We start from the raw sequence: 18674 nt of genomic DNA on the forward strand, positions 1-18674 counted from the left end.
CATTCAATTTTATTTCATCAGCATGCGATTTCATGAGTTTCTCTCACAAGAGTGAAGAAGGGCATTCAAATTAAAAAATGCAAGTGCAACGCATTCGAATTCGCATCAGTACCGCCGTGCAGAGCGTTAAGGAATTACAATTTACGATAAGGTAAACAATTAAAAAATATGGGCAATCTACTTCGTTGTTGCTTTTATTCTTCGTAGTTACTCAGCTGTTTAAGTATGCAAACTCAATAAGCCATGAAAACTGATCTTTATCTCATACTAGCTAATAACTCGTATAACCCAACTTTCAAACACATATATTTACACTTTATTTATAGACGATTTTAGCTAATTGCTATACAGAGTTTGCGTGAACATCTCAAATTCGGACAGAATAAGTGAATGCAGCACGATCTTGACATCCAGCAAATTTGGCGATATAACCTTTGGTGAGATCTGTTTCAATTTCATTTATAGGAAAACAACTTCACACTTTGAACGTCAGAATTCAGTCACCATACATAACTTCTAAGGGCCTTTTTTGACACGAATTCGAACGTCTGTCCAGCTGTCACGAAATAAAAATGCCAACTTTGAGTCGTTAAACTGAACGAATTCCTCTCTATTAAGTTGAATGAATAAAATCTAAAACGAACAATATGAAATGAAATTGAATACTCAAAGAATTAAAATGAACCGTGAGAGTAGAGCAGTGACCAAAATCACTTGAATGTGAACGCCTTTTCATTAATTCAAATGAAAATCTGATGAAATTGGGCGGGATAACCTGTAATATGTTTCATTTCTTCCACAGATACATTTCCACCTTAAATCAATAGCCCAACAAAAGCGAAGTTGACATTAGTTTAGAAAGTCTCTCGTATACCAAATTTTGTTTTCTTATTGTAGCGATGGCGTCAAGGCAAGTGATCGAGGAATGCGTCCGTGAGAGCCTGACAGATCAGGGTCTGTGTTCATACCAAACGCCCCCCAATGGCCATTCGTTCAACCTCACGTGTGTCGTGAGTGGATTCAAACCTAACATTTCCATGCTGTGGACGGAGGAGACTGGAAAGAGACTGAATTCCGTGGTTTCGCAACAGACAACGCTACCTGACGACACATACGAGAGGTTCGAGACAATCAGCGTTTCAGCCAAATATGGGACAGAGCAAACCTTCATGTGCGTGGCTACAGGTGACTCGCTGAATGGAACGTGGACTACGGGAATCTCTGTTCTGTCTATATCAGGTCACGTGAAACGTTGCCAGTTTTGTGTTTCTCAAAGATATCAACATTAATAATCACCTTTTGGTACTACTAAATATAATTTTGATACAAGAATAAGAATGGAGAATAAGAATACAACCTTAAACTATTATCTTACAATATAATATGTGACCATGCACCTCAAAACGAACATAAAGTCGCACACACTGATTTTGCGTGAGGACTGAAAATAAGTGAAATGGGTCAACCTAGCCGAACTTGACTTTTTCATATTTTCTGAAAGATCGGGTCTTCTTTTACATTATGCTAAAATTTGGTATCATAAAACGGGCAGGAAAATGTGTTTTTTAGCAGTTTATCTCGAACATTTTTGGTAGAATAGTGTGATTAGGTGTGTCTTTTCAATCCCTTTTTCATTTCTGAAAAACTTTGTCCACACTCTTCACTTTCAACTCTAATAACTTTTGAAAGGATTGTGCTACTGCTTTGAAAGTTGGCATTGATTATGAACAGAATGTGTTAATGAGGCATGCTTGATTTTAGTTTAATCTGATAATCCCTTCATTGTTGTTACTCTTGTGGTTTACTTCTGTTTTTTGTCCCATTCATCGCACAGCCAGCACGGTTTGGTAAAGATTAAGTGCTTGAATAGACACTGTACTTCAGAGCCTCTTTTCTCAGTTCACACTTTTCCTGAGTTTGTGCTTTCTTTCCAATAGTTAGATAGGTTAGGAGAGTCCATTTGATTTGAGCTATACATCATTTTAAGGCTTAAAGTCTGCTCTTTCAGAATATGTTCATAACTAAAAATTCATGTCTGGCGACTTTTTGTTTGTTTTGAGGTGCAGGGTCACATATGTTGAATGAAGGAGCAGTGCTGGTGTCATTGAGAAAAGTACTTGTTCCGGGACGCAATTTAATTCATTTTTCTTCGGCAAATACAAATACATGAGGGAGAACGAGAGTGAAAGAAAGGGAGAGAGAGAGAGAGGGAGGGAGGGTGGAGGGCCAGGGAGGGGAAAGTACGCCATCACAACTTCTCACAGTGTTATCAATGAACAAAAAACTGATTGAAATAACTATTGTGTATTACTGTATCCTTGTAGTAAAGAAGTAAATAATGTGTTACAAAACTCTCTTTTTAACAATTCAGGAAAAGGTGATAAGTTTGATCTCATCATCGGACTAGCCTCTGGTCTTCCTGTTGCCGTTATCATCCTATTTCTTCTTGTAGGACTATGTCTGCAAAAGTACCAGCCGAACTACCTACGAAAGAGTATGACATTTTGATTTGCTCGGTAATTTATGGTTATCAAATTAAGAGCTTGCTTCCAAAGACGCCAAATCCATTATTTTTCTAATGAATTTAGCTCCTTGTGGTTGCAAGCTCTTCAAATAGAAGTTAATAACACTCAATATACATTTAATGAAGACGCGTCAGCACATCTTGTAAACTACGCAAAGACTGTAAAACTGTAACCCCCCTTTCAAATGCATTGTGTGTTTAGAGTATTAATAATGCTTGTCATCACATTCTGCATAATTAGTTACTGATTTGTACTCATAATAGAAGTTGCAAGAAAACAATAAAGAGTAAGAAATAATGTAGTCGTATAAAGTACGTTAGTGAAATCTGGGATACTCAAGAAATTACTGTCAGACACGTGCCTGTTGGAGACAAGACGCTACCATTTTTTTTTTCTTATTGACTTTTAAACGTCCATCATCGTCATTCGTCAATCCCACATATGAGTTAAAAAAAAATAATTAATATAATGTGTAATGGTATGCAGGCGTATGTGTGTGATGCTCGGTTTTACTATTTTCATCTCGTGTTGTTAATGTTAGCATTTTTAATGTTATCTTTTACAGCATGTGGCTGGACTCCTTGCTGGAGACTATACAGAAAACAGTCATATGACCGGGAAGGATTGATAATGGGTAAGCACACACAAACACACAAAAAAAAAAACAAATATAAAACAACAACAACAACAACAACAACAACAATATCTAAATCCGTTGCATTACGGATTCTTCTGAAAAAAAAATGACAAAAGCAATAACTCCATTGCTCATAGATAGGAACAGCGAGTTTTAAATTCATAATATCTTCTTTTTGGTACGTTTCTGCCCCCCCCCCCTTCATCATGGAATTGTATCCAGTTATACTTCAATATAACCATCTTGAAGAGGAAAGGCAAACATAACATTTATGGTTTTATGTCTTCGCCAGAAAGTGTCGCCGGAGGCATTATATTTTTGGGTTGTTCTTCCATCCGTCCATCCATCAGTTCTTTCATCCGTCCGTCCTTCCGTTTGTCCATCCGTCCGTAATCAATGTTGTGGACAGCGTAAGTAAGAAAAAAAAAATGAGGTATCGTGAGTCGAAGTTGTCCCTGTCAATTTTTGGATGCACATTGTCATGCTCAAGGTCAAAAGCTCAAAATTTACGAGGCCTACGTGTACTACTACTATATGCTGTCATGCCTCGGTCGCTCTCCACCCATGCACCTTGTCTACCCTTGCCATGAGTGCTTTAGAACTCCCTCACGGAACCCCGTGTGGGAACTTTCTAAAGGCCGTGTCACATCTTTCCCGTCAAGCAACGCGAGATTGTTACTAGTAGTACGGAAGCTTATAAGTGCCAACCAGATGACGAGATAAGAAGACGAGAAGACAAGCTAAATGCCAAGAAGCCGAGTTATTGGAACTCGGCAAGTCGACTTGTTTGGGTCAAGAAGACACGAAGCCGAGTTATTGAAACTCGGCACGTTGATTTGTTTTGGACGAGAAGACAAGATGATGAGTTGTCGAAACTCAGCAAGTCGATTTGTTGGGGACAATAAGACAATATGACGGGTTGTTGGATCTTGGACAGTCGACTTGCTTTCGACATGAAGACAAGACGACGGGTTCTTAGAACTTGGCTAGTCTACTTGTTTTGGACAAGAAGACAAGATGAGTTGCCGAAACTTGGCAAGTCGACTTATTTTGGACAAGAACACAAGATGACGAGTTGTTGAAACTCGGCTAGTCTACTTGTTTGGGACAAGAAGACAAAATGACGAGTTGTTGAAACTCGGATAGTCCACTTGTTTTGGACAAGGAGACAAGATAATGAGTTGTTTGAACTCGGCAAGTAGACTTATTTGAGACAAAATGACAAGATGACGAATTGTCGGAACTTGGCAAGTCGGTTTGTTAAGGACAAGAAGACAAGAAAATGAGTTGTAGGAACGCACCAAGGTGACTTGTTTTGGATAAGAAGTAAAAAAGGACCTTTTTTATTTATTTTATTCATTTCAACATATTTTGACAGGATAACAAGATCAGAAGGTGAGTGCTGTTTTACATCAAGGTCCTTTACAATCAAACTATATAAATATTAAAATCATGTTACATAAATATAAGCATAAAAACCACGACAAACAAGCAATCATAGTTGTAAGGAGCAAAACGTTTCGTTAAAATCAGTAGTAACCAGATCAATGGACGATATGACAAACAATATGATAGAAAAGGATATATTGAAACAGACAAAAAAAAATGATGCAAGACTATATACACAATCATACCATTAGGTGTACAAAATGAGCTTTAAAAAAGTACAACGTCGTTGTACTTTCGCGGTGAATTAAAAAATTACTCCGTTCTGGTGGTTCTTTAACGCTTAATTGTGTGTGATTCTAAGCTTTTCTGATAACCATTGCCTTCTTTTGTGCAAGGAAGGAATGATGGGATTATTATGGGATGGAGCAAACTGATATGTTTTGTTGGTTATTGATGTTTTGGCCTTTTCCGCGCAAAGTCGTGTCAAAATTGTCCTGTTTTAGTTATGTTTTAATGTTAGATTAGTTTTAATATTTTGTTATTCTAAGCATTGCTTTGTAAATATTGCTATAATTCTCATTTTGAATGGAATTACTGGGGGCCGGGGACAATATTTTTCACCAATATTTTCATTGCCAGCTGCCCAATCCCTCCCCCCACCCTTCTCGAGGAAAAATCAGGCGATTTATCATGAAGACATATATTTTACTATTTCTGAAACCTACGGGGGGTAATTGTACATACCCCCTCCCCCCCCCCCCGATATCTACGCCCCTGCTTGGTGGGGAGGGGTGCTCTGGGAGATGGGAACAATCGTGTTTGCGAAATATGATATCGCTGTAGAAGTAAAGGAACGACCATAATACACATAAGTAACAGGCTTATGAACTGAGCTGCCTTCTCCCCTCCACCTCCGTAAATCGATCTATAAGCTTGACTCTGTTATCTTTTCTTTTTCTAGTTCTTGCAGCTTATCAAAAAAGTCAGTGCTAGTGGCCGTAAATAAATATGCCCTCTCCTAAGTCCGCCCTTGTTGATTCAATGCTATGTGTTAATATCACATTTTGTTGTGAAATGCTTCTGATATTACTTTTGCCAATTGTTGTTTGTAGGTTGAATAATTCACAAACCCTTATTTAGTGATTCTATTTTAAATTTCCATAGTGAATGGCTAAATAGTGCAAGTCTTTGATTTGGTTTTAATCCCAATTAGTTGCATAATTTATTTTCAGTTTTTTCCCCAAAATTTCAAAATCTCAAATGAAGAGGCTTGGAGAGAAAGGCATATAGGTACGTATTATCTGTCTGTCGCAATTTATCCATAGTTCAATATAATTTCAAATAGTTTCAGATGCTTTAAAGAGCAAGTTGCTGCCTTCCGTCTGTCAAATACGTATTCCAGCATTATTCTTTTCCATGATAACAATTTGTGGAATATGGCAAATAGCTTAAAAATCAGGAAGGATATCAATTTTCTCAGAGATTACTGTCGTGTGAAAGAGAAACTCAGTATGCAAATCAACGACGCTGTGAGGTTGCAAATGTCGCAAAGAAATCTGTATATTGACTTGCCGAGTTTCAACAACACGGCTTCTTGTCCCCTTGTCCAAACAACTTGTCATCTTGATTTCTTGTACTATACATAACGACTAGGAGAGTTCCAACAGCTCATCATCTTGTCTTCTTATCCCCCAAAAGTCAATTTCTGAGTTTCAACAACTCAGTATATTGTCTCTATATGTACCAAAAAAAGTCGACTTGCCGATTTTCAACTCGGCCTCTTGTCCCAAACAACTTGTCATCTTGAAATTTTGTCCCAAACGAGTCTACTTGCTACATTCTAACACAGCTCGTCATCTTTTCTTCTGACCCAAACAGGTCGACTTGCCAAGTTTCAATAACTCAGCTTCTTGTCCTCTTGATTTCTTGTCCCAACAACTTGTAATCTTGACTTCTTGTCCTTAAACAAGTCTACTCGCCGAGTTCAAAGAACTCGTCATCCTGTCTTCTTGTCCAAAACAGGTAGACTATCCGAGTTTCAACAACTCGTCATCTTGTCTTCTTATAAAAGATAAGTCGACTTGCCAAGTTTCAGCAACTCATCATCTTGTCTTCTTGTCCAAAACAAGTAGACTAGCCAAGTTCTAAAAATTCGTCATCCTGTCTTTATGTCGAAAACAAGTCGACTTTCCGAGTTTAACCAACTTGTCATCTTGTCTTCTTGTCAAAAATAAGTCGACTTGCCAAGTTTCGGCAACTCATCATATGTGACCGTGCACCTCAAAACGAACATAAAGTCGCACACACTGATTTCGCGTGAGGACTGAAAATAAGTGAAATGGGTCAACCTAGGCGAACTTGACTTTTTCATATTTTCTGACAGAGCGGGTCTTCTTTTACATTATGCTAAAATTTGGTATCATAAAACGGGCAGGAAAGTGTGTTTTTTAGCAGTTTATCTCGAACATTTTGGAAGAATAGTGTGATTAGGTGTGTCTTTTGAATCCCTTTTTCATTTCTTAAAAACCTTGTCCACACTCTTCACTTTCAACTCTAATAACTTTTGAAAAGATAGTGCTACTGCTTTGAAAGTTGGCATTTATTATGGACAGAATGTGTTAAAAAGGCATTCTTAATTTCAGTTCAATCAGATAATCCCTTCATTGTTGTTACTCTAGTGGTTTACTTCCTGTCTTTTGTCCCATTCATCGCACAGCCAGCACGGTCTGGTAAAGATTAAGCGCTTGAATAGACACTGTACTTCAGAGCCTCTTTTCTCAGTTCTCACTTTTCCTGAGTTTGTGCATTCTTTCCAATATTTAGATAGGTTAGGAGAGTCCATTTGATTTGAGTTATATATAATCTTAAAGCTTAAAGTCTGCTCTTTCAGAATATAGTTTTAACTAAAAATTCATGTCTGGCGACTTTTTGTTTGTTTTGAGGTGCAGGGTCACATATTGTCTCCTTGTCCCAAACAAATAGACTAGCTAAATTCTAAAAACTCGTCATCTTGTTTTCATATCGAAAACAAGTCGACTTTCCGAGATCTAACAACCCGTCATATTGTCTTATTGTCCCAAACAAATCGACTTGCTGAGTTTCGACAACTCATCATCTTGTCTTCTCGTCCAAAACAGATCAACGTGCCGAGTTTCAATAACTCGGCTTCGTGTCTTCTTGACCCAAACAAGTCGACTTGCCGAGTTCCAATAACTCGGCTCCTCGGTATTTAGCTTGTCTTCTCGTCTTCTTATCTCGTCATCTCGGTCGTGATTTGGCAAAAAGGTGTATGTCTGCCGTTTTACAGCGACTACAAAGCCGAGAAAATCGACTTTAAAGTTTTGGCAGTTTCCTTGACCGTAAAAGCCACCTAAACTGTGCAACGCTCAGGGATTCAATTCCATGATTTAGTATACACTTCAAATTTCATTTCCTGATAATTTTCTTGCATCTAACTTTAAAGAATACTTCAGAATTAGCACTTTTAGCATGTTTAGAGACATACACCTTTTTGCCAAATCACGCCTACAGGGACTGCGACCCACGCTATTTTGGCAAAAAGGTGTATCTTCACATACACCGTAAGAAATCATGCATTTAACTTGGCAAAAAGGTGTATGTATAGAGATACACCTTTTTGCCAAATCACGTTTACAGGGACTGCGACCCACGCTATTTTGGCAAAAAGGTGTATCTTCACATACACCGTAAGAAATCATGCATTTAACTTGGCAAAAAGGTGTATGCATAGAGATACACCTTTTTGCCAAATCACGTTTACAGGGACTGCAACCCACGCTATTTTGGCAAAAAGGTGTATCTTCTCATGCACCGTGAGAAATCGTGCATTTAAGTTGGCAAAAAGTGTATGTATAGAGATACACCTTTTTGCCAAATTAAACGATAACAAAATATACCAGAGATTTTGTAGGGAGAAGGGTGTATGTGAGACCATTTCTAATCAAATGTTAACTCTTGACAATCTTTACTTCATTATTACAAAAAGATTTAAAAAATAACAATAAAGAAAAATATCAGGATGCACAACTTGTTCATCAAACATAGAAAAATGTGCGCAAATTACAACTCACCCTAGAGTCTAAATATTAACAAAACATGGTCTCATGGATATGCATGGTTAAGGATTACAGCTGAAGAATTTTTCTTCTTCCTTCTCCTCCTTTTTTTCCAAAAACTTCTACTTCCAATGAGATGATTCATCATATTTTTAGCTTTGTGCCCCTTTTTTTCGACAAAAGGTTCGTTTGTTTTCTCTACTGAATGCTTTAGCAAACAAAGAGGCAGTTGTTTGCACATCATGTATCTGTTCTTAAAAACGCAGTTATCATGCTGCTCCCAATTTTTGCAATAAATTCAATAAATGTGAAAATTCAGGTAGGATCATTTAACTGTTTGCATCCACTGAGCACTTTGAGCAGTACATCCAAGTATCATTTCCAAAGACAGGGACACATCTTTCTCTAGACCTTTGTGTGTAACTGCCACTAAATGTCTGTTAGGTAACAGCCCCATACGCATAGCGTAATGGGTAGCCGATCTTACAGTCACACAGCACACCATTACACTATGTACTAACTATACACAGCCCAGTCGCTGTACATGGTACGTCGCAACAGGGCTGTACGCGCGCGACCACCAACCACTAGGAGAGCGACGTAATTGTATTACGATAGCTTTGAATTTTGATACTTAACATCATTTTTGTCACCTCAAACTCAACGAGTATACTTTTCAATATTTACTCTACATCTGATGCTATCAGTATTCAAATGTACGCAATGAAACTTACCGGAATTGATCATCATATCCAGCATGTCCACACGGTACACAATCTTTCACGACAGGCCTAACTATGCACAGCCCAGTCGCTGTATGGTACGTCGCGACGTACATTACCATGTACAGCGACTGGGCTGTGTATAGTTAGGCCTGGCGTGAAAGATTGTGTACCGTGTGGACATGCTGGATATGATGATCAATTCCGGTAAGTTTCATTGCGTACATTTGAATACTGATAGCATAAGATGTAGAGTAAATATTGAAAAGTATACTCGTTGAGTTTGAGGTGACAAAAAGTGATATTAAGTATCAAAATTCAAAGCTATCGTAATACGATTACGTCGCTGTCCTAGTGGTTGGTGGTCGCGCGAGTACAGCCCTGTCGCGACGTACCATGTACAGCGACTGGACTGTGTATATGTACAGGCTTCTACATGCAGTGCACAGCACGGACAGTGCAGGGATCACTGTCATTTTGAAGCGTAGAGAACTCTTATCCCACAGCCACACTTAACGGAAAAGCTGTCATTTCAACAGAAATGCTAGATTTTACGAATCTGCGCATCTAATGGCATAGAAGTGGCCCAACAGAAATGCTAGATTTTACGAATCTGCGCATCTAATGGCATAGAAGTGGCCATAGAAGTCTAAGACAAACGTTAGATCTGAACTTCTAGATATTATGTTCTATCTACTCACCGACTAGCAACAAGGAGAAACTTCTGCAGTGCAACGGGCTGCCAGTTTTAAGTCAGGAGCATGGCCCGCCACCGCACCGACCGGTGAAACGGTACACATACATGCCAGCAGCACGTATAAACAACAGAGTATATAATATACACAGAGTATAAAAGATACACCTTTCTGCCTTATCATACTTCGCAACTATAATTCATGATTCATTCGGCAGATGGATGTATCTAAAGATACACCTATCTGCCAAATCTTTAAGCGCTCCCCAGCGTGCACGGTTAGAGGTGTATCTAGAGATACACCCTTTTGCCAAATCATGTAGTTCTCTATCCTGGTACGTCATTGTACGTCAAGGGTGTATGTAAAGATACACCCTTTTGCCTAATCAAAAGCAGGAAAATTGATAAAATAATACAGAGATAGCCCCAAGTATCTCGGAAACAAATGATCGATGACTTACGAAAGTTGGTCACATGAAAATTTCGGCATCGAAAACCCCCCAAATGGTAAAAACCAAAAACATGATATTTTTCAGACATACACCTTTTTGCCAAATCACGACCGATCTGGTTGGCACTTATAAGCTTCCGTATAGTAGGGATTTCCAGCACGCAGGATAATTTTTCTTCGGGCGGACAAGAATGTTTGCGAGTTTCGCACTTGTCTCTTACTTGCTAGACGCGTGCTACTTACTTTATTCCGTGCGATCTGCCTGAGAGCTTTGTTAAACCGATCCGTTTTCTGTTACGAGCGACTTACAGGACTTAACTGCCAAGTACCTGCGTTGATGCGAGGTTCTGCCTGTAAAGGGCTTTTTACACTTGTAAATTTTTGCTTAGTGCCGTACCAACGGTGGGGCTAAGGGGGGGGGGGGGGCATTTCCTATTCACATCAGCCCGAACATTATCAAATAGCGCGCTAGTTCGCATTAATTATCCTGCTATTTCGGAAATTTCTAGAGTTGGACTCGAGAAATTTTCTCAATCAATAAACGCACCACTGAAATTTGTGTTGACATTATCAAGTAGCGCGCTATTTCGTGATCGGGTTAATTTCCGAAGTCAGAAAATAGCGCGCTATTTCAAAACATCGGGCTGATGTGAAAACGCCTAATAGGCGTTTCACTTCAGCCCGATAAAAATCCAAGCTCGAGCAATTCCAAGCAATTCCTATTCACATCAGCCCGAACATTATCAAATAGCACGCTATTTTGCATTAATTATCCAGCTATTTCGGAAATTTCAAGAGTTGGACTCGAGAAATTTTCTCGCTCAATTAGCGCGCTAATTTGTAGTAACATTATCAAATAGCGCGCTATTTCGTGATCGCGTTAATTTCCCAAGTCAGAAAATAGCCCGATAAAAATCCAAGCTCGAGATATTTTCGAGATCACAAATTAGAGCGCTATTTCAATTCCTATTTACATCAGCCCGAACATTATCAAATAGCGCGCTTATTTGCATTAATCATCCTGCTATTTTGAAATTTCCCGAGTTGGACTCGAGAAATTTTCTCGATCATTAGCGCGCTAATTTGTATTGACATAATCATATGGCGCGCTATTTCATGATCGGGTTAATTTCCCAAGTCAGAAAATAGCGCACTATTTCGAAACATCGGGTTGATGTGAAAACGCCTAATGCCTACCTCTCTCTTTTTTAAAAACATTTTTGGGGCCTTTTTTTATTTATTTTTTTTTTGGGGGGGGGGTTCTTCTTTGTTTGTTCGTTTTTTCCAACGCTCTGGTCCTCACACTGAATATTCAACAGTGCAACCTGAAAGGGAGTAATGACAAAGGTAATTAGAATAGTTTTGAAGGAAATAACAACACGAATATCACTTCTTTTAAGGACCTTCCCTGAAAAAAAAAAAGAAAAAAGAAATGATTCTACATGTATTTTCAATCTTTATACAATACTACCTCTTGATCATCTTTTTTTTTTATGTTATGAGTATCTACTTATTATTGGTGTCAATTGGAACTATCTATTATCTACTTTCGTCGTTATGCACATTTCACTGACTAAATCTTTTCATGTCCGTTTTGTTTACTTTCCAGATTCATTTCCTAGTTGCCCGTCGCTTACAGCGAAACAAGGTCACCGATGCAAGGAAGAGTTGAAGACCTATTACCGAAAGACACGAGGGAAGGTTACAGTGGATCCACTCAACTTTATGGAACGTGTTAACTTAGACGAAATTTACACAAATTTGAGTCTAATAAATTGCAGTGACATGCATAAAACACCAATAACGTACGAGGATCTCTTGGCCGATGACATAAGTGGAAATCTTTCAAAACGCGTTTTGATCCAGGGTGAGGGAGGTGTCGGTAAAACAACGCTTTGTGCTAAGATCGCCTGGGACTGGTGCCAGGGAAGGATTCTCCAGGATGTGGAAATGGTGATCGTAATTCCTCTCCGAGACGTCACTGTCGACAAAACTATTGGTGTCATTGTGGAGAGATATCTGTCTGACTCAAACGAAGTAACACCAGCTCAGATAGACAACTACATTTCAACAAATTTAAGTAAAGTGTTTCTCATGTTTGATGGCTTCGATGAGTTCAACGAGAAAATAGATAGAAATAGTAGCAGCGAGGTCATTCGCATTCTAGGATTAGAGCAATATGAGTCATGCAAGGTTATTGTGACTTCAAGGCCATGGAGAACTGATGAATTTATGTTGCACAAGAGTCTCGCCGAATCTTATACTTTTATTGTCGTCGAAGGATATAGCAAGGAGAATTTAACCACTTACATCAAAAAGTACTTTCGAATATGGAAGGAGGACGTTCTTGCAGAAACCTTACTCAGTTTCATGGAAGAAAATCATGTCATCCGGTCGTACATGGCTCCCTTTCCCATCTACTGCGCAATGCTTTGCCTCATGTGGAAAGACGTAAGCGAAGAGAGAAGACGAGAAATTCAGAGAATGCAAACTTTTTCGGAGATTTTTGGAGAAATGATTCTTTTTCTGAAAGAGCATTACGTCTCTAAGAATTGTGAAAATATACAGAGTAAGGACGCTGTTCGGGATATAAAAGAAGCTTCTAGAGCAATTCAAGTCATAGGTGGGACTGCACTGGAGGGATTATTAGAAAGAAGGCTTTCATTTCCTGAGAAACAATTCAAGAAATCTCGGGATGCCATGGAAACATGTTGCAAAATCGGAGTTTTGACAATAGAAACAAATGTTATCAGTAGGAGACGTCGGCGCGATGTCGACATCCCATCCTTTGTTGTGTCAACGGTTTCGTTTCCTCATAAATTGTTCCAAGAATATATAGCAGGAGTACACATTGAGCATTTATTTGTCAATGATCGCGCCAAGTACGAGAAGTTTAAAAATATTCTTCTTCGTCAATATGAAGAATTTCGTTACGTTCTCTACTTCGCCTCAGCCTTCCGAAAAGATTTGGGCCTTGATATTATGAAAGGCTTAACGAAGAAAGATGACCGGCATTTTTGCGTTGACGTTGCGTTTGAATGTCAGACGGTGGAGGCTGCCAGGGCAGTGGGAGGAAAATGGGGCGAATACGACCTATCACGATATACGTCAGAACATACAAAGCCAGGAGTTGTGTTCATGATGCATTGTAACCAAGTGGTGAGTGACACATTTTTATTGATCTCAACCGATTTCTTTTCCTAATAGTTGTATAATAAAGTGACCTGTGAGTTGTTTCGGAAACTGTACGTTGTATCCTGTCTTACATTGTTATTGATGCCTTTGCATATTTTGTCAAGTTTCTTCTCGTATGCCTATAGTTCGATTGTATTGACTCAATATTGTTTTAGGAAAGAAGTGCGACTACGCTCTACGGTCGATTGAAATCAGACCCATCTGCGAAAAGTTGCATTTTGCTTAAACGCGATTGGTAGTTAATCATTAAAACTTAATCTCGATTGTACAAAATATGATGTGTATCGTAACGAAATGCCACACGGATGCACGTCACGAGACCGACACCGACGAGTCTAACAGCCAAAGAGTCATACAGCTCACAAGTCATACAGCTCACAAGTCATACAGCCTATCAGTTCGACACTAAAAAGCCAACAAGGCCCACGAGACCGACACATTACACGCCGTGTTGTATCTGTCGAACTCGGGGGCTGTTTTCACTTAGTGTCGGTCGCTCATGGGCTTTATTTGCCTAGTGTCGAACTCATGGGCTGTATGACTCGTGAGCAGCTGTATGACTCATGGACCTGGTTTCAATGTCGAACTCGTGGGCTGTATGACTCGTGGGTGTCGGTCTACTGGGATGACCCCATGTCACACAGCGTGTTCTATACTGTATAGTACGTACGATTACTGGGCTTAAAAGAAATATAAATCTGATAAAATTCATTGCCTGTATTTTTTTTTCTCTCTATTTGCACATTCCTACAATACTCTACTATTACTTTCAATCAGTCGATGTTTGTTCCCATTAGAACTCGTTGCGTATTGCAAATGTGAACTTTGGAAGAACTGTGTCGCATGACTTGGCGAAGGGTATGTGTTCAAGCAGTGTACTGCACAAAGTGACAGTACTCAACTCGCAATTACACGCCGATTTCTACAGGATACTCGGCAAAGAGGCGTCGAACTGTCAGGTAAGACACAAGGACAATAGTTCATCAAGGGTATCATGATATGAATACCGAGGATGAAAAGCTTCTTCACATTACAAAGATGCTTCCAATATAATTCTTTGAATTGTTGTGTGTGTTATATTCTAACCCAACATGTATTCAAAATAAAACAGTGGTTAAAGAAACAATTAAAATGTGAATGTTGTTTTGAGAGATGGAAAATCAGGTACAGCAATTCTGTTGCTGCTGCTGACACACCCTACCCCTGAGACTATGGCCATCAGGCTTAAAACCTAGGGGAAAAAGATGCAAGAGTATAATTTCACTTCCCTATTAAGTTTGAAAGAATAACCTTTAAGCTTTAGTATAGTGTACAATATGCATGCACATACGATACAACCCACACACATTAAGACGATCACCATATGTCCCACGTATGTCAACTGTGCACTTTTGCTTATTTGTTGAAAAGGAAAATTATTTTTCTTAACTGGTCATCGAAGCCCTTCCTTTTGAATGGTAATCTCCATGCTCACCAACTTCACATCTTTCTAAGAGGAATTATTGTTTACGCCAATGATTCACCCCCAACATTAAGGCATTCCATGAAGGCCTTTGGATGAAAGCATCTTCAAGGAAATGTGATATAATTATTGTTTTCTCTTCCTGCATTTCTTTTTCCTTTGTTCTTGTTTTTATTGTTGTTCGATTCAATGACTTGTTTGAATACCGAAAAGTCCAAAATGCTCACAAGCCACAACGTCGATAGCACACATAACGGCAACTTTCCTGACCTTAAGTATCATTTTGAGGGGCTCCGTAACCCATTCAATTACTACACAATATTTTGATAAAGAAATTGCGTGGTGGTCAGATATGTTGGTAAATGCATAGTCAAAACTAGAAAGGGGTTGGTTAAAGAAATAACTATTGTGGCACATTATTGAATGATACAAGTCAGAGAACATGAATGATATAACATCAGCATACACCCTTAAACATTTATTTGGCTTGAACAATTAATTCATTAGCCATTTACGCTTGTTACAGCCCATCTAAGGCACAACAGAAAAACTGTGTTAGGGAGATATCTTCGTCGCGACGATATGAGACAAAAGAACGTCGCCAATCGTCCCCGACGATCCAAATTTTGGGTCTCATGTGCTCATTACTGCGCTCTTTTTGGCTCATTATAAATATCAACAAAAGATGGTTCCGACGAGTCGGAACGAAGTCGTCTCTTTTCGTCGCGACTAATCAATTAAGGAGGTCTTTTGTCGATCGGCGAAGCGTTTCAGTGATTGTTCAAACGTCGCACATCGTCCCCGACGACTGCGTATTCAACTTGACTAACCGTTTTGTAAAGGTTTTGGTGATGGTTTCGCGTCGCTCATCGTCCCGACGATTGACCATTGAATTTAAATCACCGTTCCGTGGCGAGTTTGTTAATCCATAATTGTTCAAACGTCGCACTTATCGTCCCGACGATTGTCCATTCAACTTGAATCACTGGTCAGAGACGCGTTTTTTATTGTTAAAGCGTCGCGCATCGTCCCTAGGCTTGCCCATTGAACTTAAATCACCGTTTGGTATGAGTTTGAAACGTCGCACATCGTCCCGACGATTGCTCATTCAATAATAGAAATTGCTCGATGCTGAGGTGTTTATTTTTTCTAACATCGCGAGTGGTCCCGACGATTGCCCATTGAATTGAAATTGTCGTTCAATGATTGCCACCAGGGTAATTCATCTTCTATGAAGCCTTGCTCTTATATTTGCCATACTTGTCTCTAAACATTACAAAAACATCGTAACGAGATCCGATGGCTGTCAGACTCCCGAAATTCTTGAATGAATCATGAAAAAAAAAAAGTGATGAACGTACATTATTATCTTTCCACAATTCCAGAGCTTGAAAGAAAACATCCGGCATTTATTTTATCGTCGTACGGAGTTGAATATCATTGTTATTCATTTCCGAACGTCAAAGCAAATTTCCGACACTTATATTAACATCTTTCAGAGCTGAATGTTATTGCTATTCACTTTCGAACGCATAAGCAAATATCCGGTATTTAGATCATCGTACGGAGTTGTATATCATTAGTAGTCATTTCCGAAAGTCAAAGCAAACATGCGATATTTATTTAATCACCGTACGGAGTCGAATATTACTGTTATTCATTTCCGAACGCAACATCGAATTTCTGACATTAATTTTAGCACCGTACGGAGTCGAATATTACCGTTATTCATTTCCAAAAATAAAAACAACATCTGACATTTATTTTAGCATCTTATACGGAGTCGACTGTTACCGCTGTCCATTTCCAAAAGTAAAGGCAAACATCCGACTTTTTTTCGTGGACCGACGTGCGTTTTTGGTGGCCCCGGTCCACCGAGCCACCGTTAGTGTCGAGCCCTGGTGTATACCTCACTAACCTCAGCTTGTTGGGGAAACTTATACTGTCATACGAGGGGAGATGCTTTCATCTCTTCTAGAGAGCTTCCCTATGAGCGAATGAAAATCTTTGTTTGGCATTTTCGTTTCTATACTCCATAATCATTCGTTGTTTCCAAACATTTTCATGATGTCGGTATTTCAATATCATAATATTTTCTTAATGTATTCCATTTTCATTCCTTGACCAAAGTCAGTAAGTCCGCCACAAGTACGGTAATCGCTACGTTTCGCGCAGTGCAATATGTGCCGAAGTGCGAAACACGTGGTTATCAAGTTCAATGAAACGCGCCGTCCATGCGTGCTTCTTGTTTGGTTTCGTAGTAGCTCCATGGTTACGGCAAAGACAGTAAACGGAGGAGGCACTCCGTATAGTGTTTTTCGTTTACAGTTAACAGTTGTTTACAGTAAACAGTTTATATTCGATACAAATAAATTAATAGTCACGTCTTTTACTGTATGATGATCGCCAAGTCGGAAAGAAGTATCTAGAGGAACTTCTCAGTTGATATGTCCGTTATGTTCATTCTAATTTTCACACGCAGTGGTACGCAGATTTTATGAGTGTGAGATCGAAAGAAGTTTCAATATAAATGTTGCCATGATATTATGTAGGCCTACTGTTGTGTAATTGGGTAGGTATAGCTCTTACACTATAAACTTCAGCTTGTTGCAGCGGCATCTAGGAAAGCGATATTTTCTTCGGCATTCGGGACCTTTTTGATATTATCATTATTTTTTTGACACGTGATTCGATTGTAAGTATGAAGCGACGAATAACCCCTTTGTTTTGTTTTAGTGTTAACATTAATGTGTAATACACCAATACTGTTCAACGTGTGGTTTTTTACTGTTAAAGAAGCCAAGATAAGGCGACATTTTAATAGAATTATGCCGTTCGGTCGGTTTACAGACTGCTTATAACCTGAAATAGGATTCAGTAGCTTTTAACAGTTGTCAGTGTAAATCACTGACAAAAAGTTTCATGAAACGGTCCCCAGGAAGGTGGATTCATGGTACAATATTCCGTATGGCATACCAGCAATACAAACAGACACGTTACTGCAAAATAAATGATAGAACACAGCAAGCGAGCAGGCTAGAATCACAAACCTCCTTTTGTAGGAAAGTCCAACAAAAGTCTTACAACATACCTGTAATAGGGGGTTCACACGTACACAAATTCAATTTTTGTTACCCTTTAGCAAACTCCAGTCTTTTGCACATGTGGACACACACACACACACACACACACACACACACACACACACACACACAACAGAAACTTAGTGCGAACCAGTAGCGCGATGCATAACCTCAGAAATCTTGCTGATATTTCTGAATGAGCGCGGTATTTGCCCCGGCAGTACTTGAACGGTCGGGTTTAGAAACTTGATTGAGTTCTTTTATTCCCATCATTAACAACAGCGTGCTCTCCACACCACTGTGAGGCACAAGAACAATAGTTTCATCGATTGGCAATTAGCGGGTTATTTTCTGTACGTGTGAACGGTTGCAAAAAAAAAACCCTCAAGTTTCCGAGGGTGGCTGGAGCGTCTGAACCAAAAAGTGTACAATCCTCGCGT

At 39.2% G+C, this 18674-nt stretch overlaps 1 protein-coding gene across 1 annotated transcript in view; it reads left to right on the forward strand.

Moving 5' to 3' along the window:
• The window catches only part of LOC140226565 (uncharacterized), a 51780-nt gene that overhangs the window by 6214 nt on the left and 26892 nt on the right, over positions 1 to 18674 (forward strand). The window contains exons 3-7 of the mRNA XM_072307022.1: positions 898 to 1239; positions 2372 to 2494; positions 3091 to 3159; positions 12104 to 13653; positions 14487 to 14648. Coding sequence (XP_072163123.1) covers positions 898 to 1239; positions 2372 to 2494; positions 3091 to 3159; positions 12104 to 13653; positions 14487 to 14648 — 2246 coding nt within the window. The remainder of the gene's footprint in view (positions 1 to 897; positions 1240 to 2371; positions 2495 to 3090; positions 3160 to 12103; positions 13654 to 14486; positions 14649 to 18674) is intronic.

This window comes from Diadema setosum, chromosome 3 (genome assembly GCF_964275005.1).
Source record: "Diadema setosum chromosome 3, eeDiaSeto1, whole genome shotgun sequence".
Taxonomy (NCBI): domain Eukaryota; kingdom Metazoa; phylum Echinodermata; class Echinoidea; order Diadematoida; family Diadematidae; genus Diadema; species Diadema setosum.